This window comes from Danio rerio, chromosome 15, assembly GCF_049306965.1.
Source record: "Danio rerio strain Tuebingen ecotype United States chromosome 15, GRCz12tu, whole genome shotgun sequence".
Lineage (NCBI taxonomy): Eukaryota > Metazoa > Chordata > Actinopteri > Cypriniformes > Danionidae > Danio > Danio rerio.
In genome coordinates, this window is record NC_133190.1 from 46,095,001 (window position 1) to 46,114,523 (window position 19,523).

Below are 19,523 nucleotides of genomic sequence, written 5' to 3' on the forward strand. Positions count from 1 at the left end.
CCAGCAGGCACACAACATTAATATTAGGTTAGATTTAGGTTGTAATGTCAAGTGACCAAAACTCAATGTCTTGCCAGCATCTAAGGATAACGTTATTTTGATGTCTTATAAGAACGTTAAATGACGTTGATATTTGGTCGATTTTTAGTTGTTGGAAAGTAGCCAAAATCCAACGCGAGCCAACATCTTAAACCAACATCATATTGACGTCAAATACTGACATTTATTCATCAGGTATGGCAACCAAAATCCAACATCTGATAGACGTCATAGTGGTAACGTTCACACAACTTCAAGCTGTGGCATCATTAGACGTTGATATTTGGTTGGTTTTCGGTTGGACATTGACGTTGGTCTGACTTTGAGTTCTGACGTCAACCCGATTTTCGTTTCAATTTAATTCACCTTTATTTATATAGCACTTTTACTATGTAAATTGTGTCAAAGCAGCTTTACATAGAAGATCATAGTAAATACCAAACAAAATGCAACAACCCCATGACATTGGGTACAACGTCAATCTGACATCATGTTGATGTCTTGTGCTTGCTGGGTGTTTAAGTCCATTTCGGTCCCCATACATGCATCCAAACAGTGTCTGGGTCAATGCGTGTAAAGATTTTAGACATTTTGGACACTTTTAATGCTTCCAAACAGTTTGCTGCATTTATAAATCACGCATGTCTTGAGGTAGTTCATTACGAGGCGATTTACCTTCTATGGGCCCTATCATACACCCGGCGCAATGTGGCGCAAGGCGAGGTGCAATACTCTTTTGCTACTTTCACCTCGGCGTAAGGGTCATTTTGAAGTGTTGCGCCACACTGTTTAAATAGCAAATGCATTTGCGCTCATATGTGCGCCCATAGGCGTTCTGGTCTAAAAAAGCAGGCGTGTTTTGGCGCGTTGCTATTTTGAGAAACTGTAAATAGTCTGTTCTTTAGACCAGAACAAAGTCGGTCTATTGTCTGGCGCAAAGTGCGCCTGGCTTACACACTACACACAAGATGCAGAGCAATACGCAAATATCTTTACATAAGAAAAATATATAATATATTAAGGATATATATAATAAGGGTATATATAGGATACAAATATAAATGATTAAAATATTACAAAACATTAATTTCTAGCCTACATTAATTTAAAAACCACTGCCTTCATACTTTCTTCATCTCAGGAGGCTTTTTCAGTTCATTTAATTTGCTTTTGTATAATGTTATTATTATTAGCAGTATTATTTATTATATCCATATTTATATTTGATTTATTAAAAACAAGCTTAGATTTGTCCACCTGTCAGGTTTTAGACCATATGGGGCATGGCAGGTGTATTTAGAAATAACTCAGTATTTTGAACACACTTCGTTATTATTGTTCATTTATTCGTTTGCTGGAAATTAGAACTGAATTTAGAAATAGTTTTGAAACAAATCTTTGCGCTTAACAAACGAAATTAATTATTTATAGGCTAATTGATGTCTGTGCGGTAAGGTTTCCCTATCCACGAGAGCAAAAGCGAAAGTGAACTTACTTTACGTCATGTTAATAGCGAATTCGCTTATGGCACGACGCAGCTGGCTCTTAAAGGGAATGGGAGATGAGACTCTGATTGGTTTATTCTCAAAACACACCTGTAACTCATTAAGAAAATAAACTCTACCCTTTTAGACCATGCGCCACGGCGCAAAGCGGATTTTCCCGTCCTTAAATTAGCAAAAATGCGTTCTGACACGGCCTGAAAGCGTTTGCGCCCTGCGTTTTGTGTTCTGCGCATGGACCGTCAAAATAGAGCCCTATGTGTGATTTGATTGGGCAGGAATTACAGGACTGAATTTACTAATCCCCATACACAAGACAAAATAAACTAATGACTGCAGGTTGAAAGAAAGTAGTGGAGTAAAAGTACAGATACTGCACTATAAATGTACTCAAAAGAGAGTAAAAGCACTCATTTTTAAAACAACTCCGTAAATTACAATTCCTGAGAAAAAGTCATTAATTACAGTAATTTGAGCATTTGTAATTAGTTACTTTACACCACTGCCAAGCAGTGATCTTTAACACACAAACACACTCCATAATAAGCGTCTGATAGAGCTTTTCTATCAGTTTTTTCAGCTCACCATAGCTGCATTTATTTGATCAAAAACACAGTATAATTCATTCATTCATTCATTTTCCTGTATCTTAGTCTCTATTTCAAAGGTCCCCACAGCGGAATGAACCACCAACTATTCCAGCATAAGTTTTACACTGCGGATGCCCTTCCAGCTGCAACCCAGTTCTGGTAAACACCCATACACACTCATTCACACTCATACACTAAGGCCAATTCAGTTTATTCAATTCACCTATAGTGCGAAGTGGCGCAGTGGGTAGCACATTCGCCTCACAGCAAGAAGGTCGCTGGGTTGCTGGTTCGAAGTTGACATTTCTGTATGGAGTTTGCATGTTCTCCCTGCGTTCGCGTGGGTTTCCCCTGGGTGCTCCAGTTTCCCCCACAGTACAAAGACATGCGGTACAGGTGAATTGGGTAGGCTAAATTATCCGTAGTGTGTGTGTGAATGACTGTGTGTGAGGGTGTTTCCCAGAGATGGGTTGCGGCTGGAAGGACATCCACTGCGTAAAAACTTGCTTGATAAGTTGGCGGTTCATTCCGATGTGGCGACAAGAAAATGAATGAATGAATTCACCTATAGTGCATGTGTTCAGGCTGTGGGGGAAACCGGAGCACCCGGAGGAAACCCATGCCAACATGGGAAGAACATGCCAATTGACCCAGCTGGGACTCAAACCAGTGACCTTCTTGCTGTGAGGTGACAGTGCTAACCACTGAGCCAGAATACACATATTTTAAAACCACTTTCTCATCCTAATATGTTGACTGGTAGTTTCTAACAGAACACACACCCTATAAAGCGTGAGAAGTGTGTGTGAAGCAGGTTAAGCGTGTGTTGTGGAGAATGTAAACAGTAGCGTATGGTGGATGTGCTCATCTGTGCAGTGTTGACCCACTTCGGGCCCCTTTGACAGACGATATGAATTTTTAATGTCAGGTTTAAGCAGCTTATATCTGCCAGAGTAACAGACTGCTTTAACAAATAAATTCATATTGAGTCCATTCACTGTCAACTGTTTTTATTCCAGCTATGTGTGCTGTTAGTACTGTATACAGAGCCATTCAGAGGAAGAGCAGGAAAACAACACAAGCAGCTGCGGAGGGCTTCGTGGAAAATCTATGAATTATAGATCAACTCTTTCTGTCTCTGTGTGTGTGTTAGAAGAGACAGGTTACACTGTTCTACAGACACAAATATAAATTTTATTTAATTTCAGTTGCTTTATAACAATATATACATTTTTCATTGCTTTTGCTAAAATAAACCTAAATTTTAAATAAAAAAATGTTAATTATAAATTTTAGTATATTAAGTAATATCGAAATGTCACTTTGTTGAAAAATGTAAATGAATCATTCATTCATTTTCCTTCGGCTTAGTCCCTTTATTCAACTGGGGTCACCACAGCGGAATGAACCGCCAACTATTCCATCATTTGTTTTACACATCGGATGCCCTTCCAGCTGGTAAACACACACACACTCATATTCATTCATTCATTTTCTTGTCGGCTTAGTCCCTTTATTAATCCGGGGTCGCCACAGCGGAATGAACCACCAACTTATCCAGCAAGTTTTTACACAGCGGATGCCCTTCCAGCCGCAACCCATCTCTGGGAAACATTCACACAAACATTCACACACACTCATACACTACGGACAATTTAGCCTACCCTATTCACCTGTACCGCATGTCTTTGGACTGTGGGGGAAACCGGAGGACCCGGAGGAAACCCACACGAAGGCAGGGAGAACATTCAAACTCCACACAGAAACGCCAACTGAGCCAAACCAGCGACCCAGCGACCTTCTTGCTGTGAGGCGACAGCACTACCTACTGCGCCACTGCCTCGCCATACACACTCATATGCTACGGCCAATTTAGTTTCTTCAATTCACCTGTAAAGCATGTGTTTGGACTGTGGGGGAAACCGGAGCACCCGGAGGGAACCCACGCCAACATGGGGAGAACATGCAAACTCCACACAGAAATGCCAACTGGCCCAGCTGGGACTCGAACCAGTGACCTTCTTGCTGTGAGGCGACAGTGCTAACCCCTGAGCCACCATGTCACCTTGTAAAATAATCTTTTTTAAATATATATTATTATCAAACATATAACACAGAGGCTTAGTCTGAGATCAAACGTGATTTATTTTATTAGTAAACTAGAAATTGTGAGGATAATTGAATGAATAAATAAATACTACATATTTTTAATTATAGGTGGTGGAATTAGTTCATAATCTTTCAGTTTTCATTTAATTCATGTTGTTAAATGAAAATATATGCAATAAATATAGTTAAAACCTTAATCATGACTAATTCTACAATATAATACAAAATAAACATTTGTTTTCATAATTTTATAAGTTTAAAAAAAAATATATATATATATATATATATAAATATATATATATATATATATATATATATATATATATATATATATATATATATATATATATAAATATCATATATAAATATATGAAATACAGTTGAAGTCAGAATTATTGGCCCACCTGTGTTTATTCCCAAATTCTGTTTAACATGGAGAAGGTTTTTTTCAACACTTTTCTAAACATAATAGTTTTAATAACTCATTTCTAATAACAGATTTATTTTATCTATGCCATGATGACAGTAGATAATATTTGACTAGATATTGTTTAAAACACTTCTATACAGCTTAAAGTGACATTTAAAGACTTAATTAGGTTAACTAGGTAGGTAAGAGCTATTGTATAACGATGGTTTGTTCTGTAGACTATCGAAAAAAATAAATAGCATAAAGGGGCTAATAATATTGACCCTAAAATGGTGTTTAAAAAAATTAAAAGCTGCTTTTATTCTAGCCAAAATAAAACAAATAAGACTTTCTCCAAAAGAAAAAATATAATAGGAAATACAGTGAAAATTTCCTTGGTCTGTTAAACATGATTTGGGAAATATTATATATATTTGGGGAAAAAAATCAAAGGGGGGCTAAAATTTCTGACTTCAAATGTGAGTATTTATATATAAGGGGGGTGAGAATGGATGTTTCCCAGAGATGGGTTGTGGCTTGAAGTGTAAAACATAGGCTGGCCAAGTTGGCGGTTGATTCCGCTGTGGCGACCCCTGATTAATAAAGAGACTAAGTCTACATCAAAGGCCCTAATTAATTAAAAAGTAAAATGATAATTATTATGATGGACAAGGAAGTGAAACACATTTTAAAATGCACTAGGTTTACAAATAAGGGTTAAAAAAATAACATATACTATAATGTAGCCTAAAATTAGGCTTTTTGGTGGGTTTTAAACAGACATTTAGGCTACATGGAACACAAAATTGTTGTTTCTGTTTTAAACTAAAACACACATTAAACAATTTACACTGAACAAAAACTTATTCCAGGATGATTTCTTGGATTTACTACATTTTTTAAGGTAAGTGGCTGTAGTCTGAGGCCATGGTGCTCCACCGGAAAAAGGTGGTTTGCCATCTCCAGGTTGGAGGAAAGTCCTTACCCCGGGTGGAGGAGTTAAAGTATCTCTGTGTTTTGTTCACTAGTGAGGGAAGGATGGAGCGTGGGATTGACAGGCGGATTGGTGCAGCGGCGGCAGTAATGTGGTTGATGTACCGGTCCGTTGTGGTAAAGAAGGAGCTGAGCCAAGAGGCAAAGCTTTCGATTTACGTTCCTACTCTCCCCTATGGTCATGAGCTTTGGGTCATGACCAAAAGGACAAGATCTTGAATACAAGCGGCTGAAATGAGTTTTTTTTTTCTAAGGGTGGCAGGGCGCACTCTTATGAGGAGCTCTGACACTCGGGAAGAGCTCAGAGTAGAGCCGCTGCTCCTCCACATCGACAGAAGTCAGCTGAAGTGGCTCGGGCATCTGTTTCGGATGCCTTGATACTTACCTAGGGAGGTGTTTCAGGCATATCCCACCGGGAGGACACTTCGGAGAAGACCCAGGACACGCTGGAGGGACTATGTCTCTCGGCTGGCCTGGGAACGCCTCGGGATCCCCCCGGAGAAGCTGGAGGAAGTGTCTGGGAAGAGGAAGTCTGGGGTTCTCTTCTAAGACTGCTGCCCCCGCGACCCGGCCCCGGAAAAGCAGCAAAAATAAAAAAATTCATGAATGAATAAGTGGTTGTAATCAGTTTTTGGGGGCTGGATTTAAGCAAACAAAATAAGTTGAACATTACTAAATTTAATTAGTTTAAATTCAACACAAATAAATTGTTTGAAACAATGTGGCAGACAACAATTTTTTCAGTGATACTTCATCTCATCAGTATTGCGTTTAAAGTCAATATATTTATTTATACATCTTCTGTAAGAGAAGAGTTGCATGAAACTCACCTCATCACGCTCATTAGTGTCCCAACTCTATTATTATTATTATTATTTCATCAATTTCAGAGGGGTGCATTTTACGGCAGGGGTGCGCCTGCCGGCACAACACCGGTTTATATTTTAAACATCAACTTTTCAGGCTTTTCCATTAATCACACAAAAAATCCACATCTTCCAATCTAAAAATACCACCTTCCTCTGATCCACCCAATCACCGCAGCCCAGCCAATCCTGTGGGCGGAGCCAAGATCGAATAACTTCTGAATAAGTAAAGCATGCTTTTAAATATTCATGAGTTTCCCGGGCCTACCTCCTCGGTGGGAGCGGCGCTTCTCTCCTACTCCATTTTTGTGAGACGGGTGTAGGAGCGCACTCTCGGCGGGGAGACTGTCAGTCAACGCAGCGGATACTGCACACCGAGCGACAAAGGCGAGCACCGGAGCCCGTTTTCTTTTCATTTCTGCTATAGGAAGAGTCTAGAAGTTTCAGCCCTCAGGGTTTTGACATGGTAGATTATCACGCCGTTAATAATCAAGGCCAGTATTCAGCGGGCGGGCCACCGACCTACATGGAGCAAGAGAACGACTGGGACCGGGACCTGCTGCTGGACCCGGCCTGGGAGAAGCAGCAGAGGAAGGTAAGAGGCCTCATTTAGAGACTATTCCCGCTTTAGTGACGACTGCGGCAGTCTTTAATGTCTGGGATTCTTTTAGAACGCCGGCACGCTTCGAATGGTACAATGTTTCGCGGGTTTCGAACGTTACGGTGCTACAATGTTTCAGTCGTGCGCGCGCGTGAGAGTGAGTGATACATTGTAACGGCTGAACCTGTTTTACTAGAGCGAGTTTCATTCGCCTTCTGCTGTTTTTCTCCCTTCTCTCTCTGTTCTTTCTCAAAGACTCCTGGTTACAGCCAGACATCCGGATTTAAAATGGCAGTAGCGCTAGATATCACAGCACAGGAGCTTAAAATAGCTGCTGAAATGTGTTTCTGGACTTTATCTGCTCTTCTGGAACGGAAAGATTAGCTTGTACGTGGAGGGAAATGAACAGTTTTAGTTTTAGTCATCTCTGTGGGGTTTTATCGTTGGATTGATGTGTGTGTGTGTGTGCGTGCGTGTGCGTGCGTGGTGTTGGATAATAGTATTGAGGAATGCACTGGGGTTGTTGGATTGACGTTTTTGGGTGTGTGTCGTTTGGGGCAAAGACAGGCTTGGCTGATTTGCATTTTTTTGGTGTGACAGAGAGAGTTTGAGAAAGGAGGGTCAAAGTTTGATTGAGTAAGTAATTAATATTTAACTCCCTGAAACCCCTTCTGCAAACACACACACTCTCTTTCCCTTTCACACACACACACACACACACACACACACAGTCAAATATATCACATATATGTGGACAAAGTCATTGGCCTTCAGACCCCAGAGGTGTGACAGACCCATAAACAGGACGTTCACTGGAGAAAGTCAAATGGAGGAGGAGATTGGCTGAATTCTTGAGCGCTCCTCCTGCTTTTCTACTTGTTTTGTCAAAGTTATGTAGCCAGATTTCTATAACTGTGCCTATCAAATAAATCACAATCATAAAACCCTTGCGAATTCTTTGATATTACCTCTAAATCAAGCCATTCATCTTTTGTAAATCGTTATTTTAAACCTCTTTCACTCCAAGGCATGCATAATATATCTGTACTACCTGGCCTATGTTGGGAAAATGTCACATCTGCCTCCTTTACAGTATTATACTGTAAACAGCACAAAAACTCAAGGGTGTGACTCAAAGTTTATTAGCCAATCAGTAACGCCCACTGCCTTCGAGCTATCTGATTGGAGGGAGTCTTTTAGGAGGGTGGAGTTTTTTGCTTGGGGGATGGGGTTGCCTAATTGTTATGTTTGCTGTTTCATACTAACATTCTGCTCTTGCTCCACTGTAAAACGAAGGTTGCAAGAGTAAGCTTTACTACCCTAAAATTTCATGTTGTGTTTAATGTTTCTTTACTAAGAACTAGCGTTTTTTTTACCGCAGTACTGCATTATGTAGTATGCATCATAGATAACATTGGCTCTGTGCAAAAAAAAAAAAATCATACATTAATTTCTTGAGGGCCGCAGCCCTGTAGAGTGTACTTCCAGCCCTGCTTCAACACACCAACCTGGAGGTATCAAACAAGCCTAAAGCACTCAATTAGTTTGATCAGGTGTGCTTAATGAGTTTTGGAACTAAACTGCAGAGCTGCGTCCCTCCAGGAATTGAGTTTGAGTATGCCATATCTTAACTTACCCTCTGGAAGTAGTTGAAAATATTGAATGCCATGGAAAATATGCATGAATAAATCAAAAGTAGTGCTGTGCACCTAATTATACTGCAATGATTAGGAGTGCTTGTGAATTTTGGACTGCAAAAAGGCTTATAAATGTGACTCTTGAATGTCAGGATTTAATTTCCTACACTGTAAAACTCAAAGTTAAGATAACTCAAACCATTTGAGGAAACGGATTGCAGCAAATCATTTCAGTTCAAACACTAATCCTAATGAGTGCTGTGAACTTAATCAATTTGAGTAAACAAAGCAGTTTGAGCACAATAAAGCCCAATAAATGAAGAGAACTCAAACCAACTGAGTACTGTAAAACCCAATAAGTTAAGTCAACTCAAACCGTTAGAGAAAACCGATTGCTACAAACCACTTGAGTTAATTCAAGATTTAAGATTCATTAAAAATTAATCTATACGAGTACTATTCACCTTATTCTCCGTCGACGAGTGGGTGCTGCCATTTGAATCTTTTTGGCTTGAGACTTCCGGTCTCATTCACTTCCATTCATTTTTTTGACGTTAAAAACTGCTCATTACACTGCTTGATGTTGCAATTCGATATTTTCTTATTATATTATTCTGCTTGGTCTGTATAGTCATGCAAACATTTGTTTTTAGAGCGTTTTCTGCCGTTTATTATTCCTAGTCATTTCTCCCATAGGCGACTGAATCGGAAGTTCTAGGACAATCGCGAAAACAGGCGCACTTCCGCATTTTAGAATAAGGTCAATACTTACTCCATTTAAGTTGAAGTAATGAGATATTCAATTAACTCATTTCCTTCAGCACTGAGTTCAAGACTCTATTCAAATGTGTAGAATTAACTTTCAGTAAATTGAGTTAACTACACTCATTTCATTTGATAAAGTTGACTGTTGGGTTTTACAGTGTACACAAATACTTGAACACACTGAGTAGTGTTGCGGAAAAAATTGCTGTTATCAAACAGGTTTCACTTTCCCTACTATTGGTTTGTCAATAAGACCAATACAAGCACTCTTCAGCTCTGATTGCTGCATATAGTTGTGTGGGGAAAAATTGATGGACTGTAAAAAAATCCTGGTTGCCTTAAATGTTTAAGCTGAATCAAATAACCTTGAGTCTATTGAACTTATGTTTATCTGATCTAAAACAGCTTGTGTAATTTATAAAATAAGTTTGCACATGAATAGCTTAGTTTAATAAGTTACAATGACTTAACATACGCTGTCAGGACTAATTGATCATATAATTTTTTGCAGTTTACAACACAGTATTGCAGTATCTTAAATTAGCCCGTATCCAATATAGCAAGCTGATTTTAGAGGAACAATGAGGTTTTGAGTTCCGAAACTTAGAGGATGTTTCATGATATTACTGTGACCTCTTTTAGACCAAAAGAACAAGGGAGTTTTGGTTTCTCAGTTCATGATTCCTAAAATCTCTAAAGAAGCTACAAATTGCAAGTATGACATAACCAAAAGGATATTCAATACAGTCTTATATGAACAATCAGGGCGTACTCGCACTATGCTATCCAAACCTTGCTCAGGCCCGTTTGCCGGATCATTTGAGAAGTGTGAGTGCTCTGAATCGGGCTCAGGCACAGTTCACTTGGCCGGCCCTGGCCCGGTTGGAGCGCGGTTCACTTGGGCTTTGGCGTGGTATGCTTGTGTGTGAGTGCAAAACGCACCTAAGCCCGAAACTGAAAGCAAGGGGTGACTTTTAAGGGACTGTTTCATATGGATTAATTGATCATTCTTACTCTTGAATGAATGCAAGCTGTCGTAGTTTATTAAAGACACAAACGCCTCACTGCACCACAGCTGCGCCTTGAGCAAACCTCCTAATTCCTGCAGCACGAGGACTTCATGATTGTTTATGAGCGTCAAAAGTGGCTGATCTGTTCGGAGAATTATTTGACTGCGTGTTACTGCATATCAAACGACTAAAACAATATACCTAAAGAAATCTCCACTGTGCTGAGCGAGAGCGCTTACTGAACAGCACATCATCGATGATGAAGCGTGCCCAGGCCCGAATGTAATGTGAGTTCGGGCCATCGGGGGAGACTGGAAGGGGGACAAGCGTGCTTTGGCCTGGTTCAAGGCAACTGTACATATTGTGAGTACGGCCTCAGAATGGTCGCTATGACCATTCTATTAGTTGACGAATTCTGGTAGTTCTAGTGTGAAGATGTGGGTCAGTTTATCTGCTTGACTGTCCCATTTTGCATTGTAACATTAAATTTAGTGAAACTGAGAAAGGTTTCTGTTTAGTTAGAAGAGTTGTTGCCAAATTGACTTTTGCTTTTGAGGATATAGTTTAAAGGGGCATGAAACCCCCTCGTTTCAGCAGGGTGTTTTCACACCTCTACTTTGGAAAAAGTCAGAAAAGTGGGCGTGTCCAGCTCTGTTTAGGGGGGAGTGTCGGAGGAAGAAAAGTGGGATGGTGTGGGAGTGTCTATTTGGGCGCGCTGAATTTCAGAGTCAAAACACACAACCACAGCGGACAATGTGACTGTGTTTACATGGACATCTGTTTGTCGAATTATTTGCCAAATTATTAAATGGTGGACTTTAACTGCAGTTTGGCTCTTTCATTCAGGGAATTCATTCATGTCCCTCCCGACAAACAAGATATTTGATTCGAGGATCTGCTTTAAGCGTGTATTTTTCATGCAATGTTTGATACCGCACGGCGAATGAGAGAAAAAAAACTCAGCATTTCCCGGAAACTTAGATGCACACGGCAGGTAGTGTCAGAAAGCCGCGTGTGTTATTCCGGTCACAAAATCCTACACAAGGTTATAGTTTGGTTGTAACTGTTAGTGCTAACTTGTTTACACTCAATAGTTTGTTGGATACGAATAAAATACGAACTGAATAAACAAAGAGCACTGGTCGCTCACTTACCAAATCTGTAGAGACAGGACAATCACCAGCAAGAGCTGCGTCTTTATTTAGAGGAGACTACAAGCGAATCCGGATCTCAGCGTTTGCAGATGAGAACAGCTCTCAGGTAAACAATAATCCTCCTTAGACACGTAAGTTATTGTTGTCGAGCGTCGCGTACACTTAATCCACGCGTGAGTCTGAGCTCTCACAGAGAGAAAATGAAAACGAAACTTAACGGCAGCAAACTATAAAAGCAACACTTCACGCTTGTTTTGCCAACACAACGTGGCGTCTCTGCCGTATAAACACGGTGACAGTAATGAATATTAATGAAGTTGCACAATATAGCGCGCTGATTGGTTTGAACCAAGCCTTACTCGTGCATTAATGCATCACACTGTCAGACGTAATAAGACACACTCTGGCACAGATGCCCAGTCTGCACGCTGGAATACACGCTATTATGTCATGACCGTGACGCAGCTTCAAAAATTTGTTTCAAACCGGAAGTACGAATTTGCTTGAAATAACGCAAAAACAACCAATTTACACTTTTTAGTGAAATATAGGTGTCCTAATAGTGTTTTTAGCAGTGTGGGACACATATACGACTGTCAACAGCTCAAAAAATGTGTTTTGGTGTTTCGTGACCCTTTAAATGTGCAAAAAAGGTCATAAATTTGCAATGTATCACAATATAAATCGCAATAACATTGTATTGTGATAAGTATCGTATCATGGATGATTCCCACCTATTACCAGTCTTTTACCAAAAACATTGATGTTCAAGATCCTCAAAGTACATGCACATCCAACAAGTGTGTAAGAAACTTTAGCAAACATCCTTTGAGCTTGCGTTGGTCATAAAGTGATGTTGTAGCTCTGGAATTTCTATTGCATGGATATTCCACGCAGACCGAAGTTCACTTGTGATTACCAAACCAATGCATCTCTACTAAAACCCCACACTGAGTTTCATTAAAGTCTCCATGCACCGTTGCCTATTCCGCTTGACCGAAACAAGGCGTGTGGAATTATACCGATGTCATCCCCTTATCCGTGACAGACATGAAATTACACCCCAACAAATGCCAAACGCCCTGCGACCGGCTACGACTTGCCTTTCTCCGCTCCACCCCAAGTGTCTGAAAGGTCATTGAAGTGTTCCAGTCTCCCTTTTGAGCAGCTTGTTTGGGCAGATATGAATTCAAATAAGAGGCGGTGATTTTGAACAGGCTTTGTTCTTGTTTTGTAGATAAGCACATTTGAATCCGGCAGCGTTTGATAAGAGAGACGGCTGTAAACCTCGTGCCCTTGTGCACTGAGGTTATTTTGGTGTACTTTCATTGACATTGAAAACATATTATCAAGATTTGAAGATCGTGACTTTTGGTGTAGATGGGGAAGTTGATGTTTATTTATGGTTCCAGCAGTTTATCATGATTTGTAGTTTCTAAGAGTTGCTGGTAGTCTTAGGTCTGTGCCCCATCAAACACTTCCAGATGTTTATGATGAGCGTAATTGTCAGTGGTATATTATAAACAGATGATTGTGCTGCTGGCTTTGATTTCTGATTGGACGAACCGCATTCTAATCTGCCAAATTCTTCTGTCGCTTAGCAACAGTAAACAGAATAGTTACTTTTGTATTAGAGGGGAACAATATATCTATCGCAGTGTGTGTATCTGCTATAGTCACATTGCAGGATTAGATTATTTATTAAAAGGTAATGATATAATCATTTTAAATAATTTATACAGACCATATTATTTTATATTTAATTGTGCAAAACACTTGAATACTGTTAGACTCTCCTCAAAAAACAATACACTGTTTGCTTATTTATATCTGCTTGTAATTTATTATAATTCATATAATTCATAATTCAAAAATTAAATAAAATTTTAGGTCAGTTTTATGATTTTATGACTAAAAATATCCATTAATTGTGTTTCTGTATTTAGTGATTTCACAGTTTTTTTTTTTTGTTTTTGTTTCTGAATTGCATTTTAGGACCTTGATCTCTGCTCTCTTGACGTTTGATGTTGAAAATTCAACTCTATGCTAAGAGAATTGTATTGTTTATTTTAGTACACAGTAAGTTAAAGTTAATGAGACAATGATGAGTTTGATTAAGTGTCTGTTTCTGTTAATAAGCAGAAACAGAAGAGAAGCAGCAGAAGCTTCGCTCATTGCTTACCTGATTGACTTCATTTCTGTCAGATGTTCACAAAAGTCCATATGAGGTTTATTGAGAATTAACTGTTTTAGTTATTTACATTTTACAAAAAAACATGTTTTTTTCCCCTGATGTCACCATCATGGAGAAAAGTGGTTGATTTTACTTGGACTCGATTTCTAATGTTAATTTTTCTTTGCTTGCTATGACAAGTATAAAGAAAGAACAATTGATCAAGTTGACTGATCCTGACCAAACCTAACAGGTTGTTAATAAGTAAAGCTGCTGTTTGTGGAGTTCCTTGATCCTTTGCTGAGATTTTGAAAGATTTGATGTGTTTTATTTAGTTTATTTTATGTACGGCTGTGACTGAAGGTAGATGTAGTTTTGCGTTTCTGTTCTCTGTTTCTACTAATTAACAGCAGGTGTTCATCATCAGTCCTCAATCATCACTTAATTAACCCCATCATTTTCTCATTAACTTTAACTCTGCTGCTGAGTAAATTTTACTCAATTTAGAGAGGGACCAAATGTTCTCTGAACTGAGTAAATTTTACTCTGAAGATTATACTGTGATTTGAAGTGATATATTGTGTAAGAGATCATGTGTATATGGAAATAAGTTGATAAAAACTGTACAAATAACAAAGTTCTATCAGTTTCTTACCAACTTATACCAATATATCACTTCAAACTATTAAAAATGTCAATAAAAGTAACTTTTTTTAGAAAGTATAATGAAGGACAGATCAAAGATCCATAATGCAAATTTGGAGTTAATTAGGTACTCCCACGAAGCTATTCAAACCGTCCCTGTATGCATTTGACCCCCATTTTCTGGCTCGTTTGAGAAGTGGGAGTCCTCCATACCGTAACTGTGCACGATTTTAGTTGGGCTTTGGTGCGGTACGCTTGTAGTGTGAGTGCAAAAGGCTCCTGAAGACATGACGTCACTTTTAAGGGACTGTTTCATATGGATTTATTAATTATTCTGAATCTTCAATGATCTTGAACTGTTGTAGTTTATCAAAGACTCACTCAAACCTCTCGCTGCACATCAGCTGCACCTTCGGGAAACCTCCTGATACCTTTAGCACAATGAATTTTATGATAATTTATGAACATCAAAAGTTGTGGATCTGTTCAGCAAAAGATTTAACTGTGTGTCACTGACGAAATAAAATAATGCAAAACTAAAATATGCAGGGCACTTGCCCTCCAGGACCGAGTTTGGACCCCTGGTTTAAGGCAACTGTACCCAGCTAGTGCATCCTTAATTTCCTTTTTTTCAGCATATATAATTTAAATGTGTTTTAGTAAATTAAGATGAAAAATGCTTTCTTATAGTAGTGTAAAATACATGATGTATTAAACATTTATCATTTTATTTCAGCCAGTTGCTTATATTTAAATAACATTTAATCTAAATAATTGTAGTTCTATGTTTTTCATTTTGGTCACCTTCAATTACTAGACAATATTCCCTTCGAAAAGAATTCAGCATACTATCTCTTACTCCATTGCTGTTGGCATCAGAATAATAAAGCACTCAAGTCTTTGTGCATATTAGGGATATTTTTATTTCCCCACACTTAAGAATCTCGAGGGTACAAAATTTAGACCATTTTTTGCATGTAAAAGATTCAGTACTGCATGTCCTCGAGTGTCTCTTCTTTACAGCACTGTTACAGATCACAAAATAAAGATTCCAGAAAGCCAATAACAGGCCAAATAAAAAGCCTTGAGTCATGAGGACTTGTTGTTTGTGGATTCGGTGCAAGTTTGGCTCTGTATGAAGGTCTCGCTCTCCATCTTTTATGTCTGTTTACAGTGAAATGAACACGGCAGCGAGTGAAATCCAATCACATGCTTCTAGAATGAACATTGACTGGACTGTAGACTAAACTAGACACTCGCTACCGATCCCGAGTCTCGCTCCTCTATTAAACAGTGGGATTCATTCTGAAAAGTTCAGCACATTGGCTGCGCTCCAAACACCTAGTGAGCTGCTGCGCTGTCTGCTGCCTAAATAGGCAGTTGTCTTCTCGGGCAGCTTTTTAATGGAAAGGTAACCTCATAAGTGACTCATTTTGGAGTGCTTTACAAATGAAGAACCTTATGAGTGACTCATTTTAAATGGTCAATTCGTGTTTCTCATACTAATATGGTTAAGTAAAAAAACAAGTTGTAAATTTTAGTGCATTTAAATTTTTTATTTTAAAGCAAGTTCATTGAAATGCTCAACATTGACTAAAGTTTAATTGTAATGTTGCAAAGGCCATTTTTAGTACTTTGTACTTCTCGATAGCCTATTAAAAATAAATATTAAGTACAAAAGTTTTTTTTTTTTTTTACTTTTGTTTTGGTATTCCATAAAATAATATTTACATGTCACTATATTTTATTAATTTATAAGCTTTATTTAATGAATAAACATTAAATTGTGACAACATTTGGACAATTGACTTTTATTTCATATTTTGTATATTATGTAATATATTTACATTATAAATTGTTAATAATTTCATTTAATTCTTGGAAAGTGGAAAGAAATTATGTTTTTTAAATTTTTACTATGGTATTATTGCATTTACCACCTTTTAATCAACTAATAATTTAAAGTAATTTAAAATAACAAACATCACTGGAAAAAGTATATTAGGGCTGCACAGTATATCATTTCGGCACCAATATCACAATGTGTTTGTGTGTGTCTGCAATAGTCACAACGCAGGATATGCAATGTTAAGTTGGGATTGTAGTTGATTAACTATTGAGAATACATGAGATTTGTGGAATCATTTCAATCTGTAACCATATTATAAGAATGAAACTTTATTGTTTGCGTGTGTTTTAAATAGGGGTGTCAAAATTAATCGTTTCTTCGGTGCACTGCGATGCAGACTTGGACAATTCGGTATCGGTTCAGTAATAATCATAACCGGTTATTACTGACGTCATTTACCTCATATGCGCTCTGTAGGGAGGGAGGCAATCGCGAGTATTTACAACGCTCTAACTACTTTAAACTCAAACTGTGCACAATTTCACTGTGTGTGTTTGCTGGATCAGTCTTTCACTGGCATATACAACAAAAGCCCCTATTTCACTGAGATCGAGAGAATGAAAGTACTCCATTTCTCTCTCTCTCTCTCTCTCTCTCTCTCTCTCTCTCTCACACACACACACACACACACACACACACACACACAGTGGCCCATTTGACCTGCTGGCGTGGCTTTTCTTCTCCTCTCGGCTATTTTACAGTGTTACTTCAGAATAAAGAAACGAGCGCGTGTCTGCAGAGTTTTCTCCACTGTGTCTATCATGCATCAGCTGTGAGATCGCCCCTGCCGCTCAGTGTCACTCATCTGTGAAGAGTGCAGCGCGCAAGAGCCAATCGCAACTGTTTTTGTTGAGGGTGTGACCAATCAAAGAGGTGTAAGAGAACTAGACAAGGATCAGAAATTGAGCTGGATATTTATATTTGTTTATATTATTTGCTTAATGCTCGTTTTGTTTAAAGTTACAGTTTATATTTCTGACTGTTTGTATTAAATGACAAAATTGTATTACAAATAATATATAAATATATTGATACATTTTTATACAAGAACTGCTGCTGTGAAGAAAATATAAAACTGTGTATAAAAAGCATCGTTAATGCACCATGATGCACCGAGATATCAAATTGAATTGAATCGATGGCGTGATAATCGTAACCGAACCGTGAGACTAGAGTAGGTTCACAGCTCTAGTTTTAAAGGCATTTTAAGAAAGTTTACAGCATTCAGGCACAATAATGTAAAACATGTGTAACTTTGATAAAGAAAACTTTACTGGTTTATTAAAACAATGAAGACTACACAGTGTTATTTTACATTACTAAATTTCTGTATCTGAATACAGTTTGTCTCTGCGGAAACCGTAATAAAACTGTTTATTCACTTTATTTTCTGCTCTATTGGTATTATTCATGCAATTTTACTTTTATACATGATTCAATTTCACATCCTATAGCAGGGGTGGGCAAACTCAGTCCTGGAGGGCCGATGTCCTGCATAGCTTAGCTCCAACTCTAATCAAGCACACCTGAACATGCTAATCAGTGTCTGAAAGATCACTAATTATCTATAAGCAGGTGTGTTTGGTCAGAGTTGGAGCTAAACTGTGCAGGAGTTTGCCCACCCCTGCTTTAACCGCTTGTTAAGTGGTGACGTGTTGGTGACGTATGTAATACTGTTTCCGGGTCCAAGCCGCCACTCATTTGAGTGGAGAAATCATTCGTTTATGATCACGTTTTATTTCTATCGCACATTAAAGTTAATTTTATATAAAATCATAGTGTACACAACAATCTCTGGGCTTGCTGCATAACAAATACCGAAAATGTAACAATTTATAAAAAATTAATCACTTTCTGGCCATCGGATATTAGGCATGGACATATATACTGCCATCGTGATTTTCGAAAGCATTAAATCGCTTTGTAAACGTTTATTATTACAATTTCACGAGTCTCCCCATTCAGTTGAATAGAGCGCTTGGACCCGAAAGCCGCTTCGCGTGACGTCACACTTAACAAGCGGAAAGGCTGGTTTATACTTCTGTGTCGAGTGACCGGTGTGACCCACTGCGCCTGCCTTGCGCGTAGCTGTGCATTTATACTTCAGCGTGCTGTTTGTGTTGCTCTGTTATAACACTTCTGAAATGCTAGCTGGCAGTGAGGTTTTTATCTGTTTCGAGTTTCTTCACAGGTGTTTTGTTTTTTTTCTGAACGTTACCTTAATGTACAAGTAACAAAAATTGGCTTATTCAAAGGTGGGAACTGGCGGACGTGCAACAACTTTAATCATAAGGTAAACGCAAAACGAAAGTTTCCATCTGGAGCTTCTTCGTGAAAATCGACACTTGTAAACGCTCGGTCCCGCTCATGCTCGTCACAGCTACCAAGCCGACCAATCACAGAGCTTGCGATACATGTTGTTGTGACGTGTGTTTTTTGAGAAGTGCGCATCGGCGTCAGCCACGGCGAGGGCTTTGCGACTGTGCGAAGGCTGCGCCGGAGCATACGCTTGCCCTTGATGCAGAAGTATGAATCAACCCAACCAATATAAATTAATGATTTTTTACAAATAGAGCTATTCAAGCCATCTAGCAAAATTGTTTTCATATTGCAATATATATTGCAGCAAAACAAAATATCGCAATACCCAATGCAATCTCAGGCAATTCGTAACTTTTTGATTTAGTGGCTAATTCGTATGAATTTGTACAATCTAATTCGTACAATTTAGTATGATTTGCTCATCACCCAATAACGGTTGGGGTTAGGGGTGAGGTTGGGTGCCACGCCTACTTTTGAAAATGGTACATTTTCGTACGACTAAACTCGTACGAATTAGCCACTAAACTGACAAAACGTAATATACGTTTCCTCGAGATCAGGCTGCAATACCAAATTTTTCCAATCGTGCAACCTTAGTGTATTTATATATGAGAAATTAAAATAAGCCGTACAAATGCCAAATCTATACATTTTAAAAGTTATTTATCAAACGTTTTGACACGAACATTTTGGATAATATGCTTCCTGTGTATAAAATGACCCAAACAATTTGTTTAGCGTTCTTTTAAACAATTATATAAAACTTAAATCATCATCTAACACTTGATAATCTAACAAT

The 19,523-nt window shown here is 38.5% G+C and overlaps 1 protein-coding gene across 7 annotated transcripts in view; it reads left to right on the forward strand.

Moving 5' to 3' along the window:
- The first annotated feature begins 6,759 nt into the window (after positions 1–6,759).
- The window catches only part of actn4 (actinin, alpha 4), a 135,973-nt gene continuing 123,209 nt past the window's right edge, over positions 6,760–19,523 (forward strand). For 6 of the 7 annotated variants that reach the window (XM_073922746.1, XM_021481336.3, XM_021481337.3 and 3 more), the window contains exon 1: positions 6,760–7,103. Coding sequence is in view for 6 of the 7 variants with exons in the window: in XM_021481336.3 (XP_021337011.1) it covers positions 6,972–7,103 (132 nt within the window). In the remaining variant the exon portion in view is untranslated. 7 annotated transcript variants of the gene reach the window in all.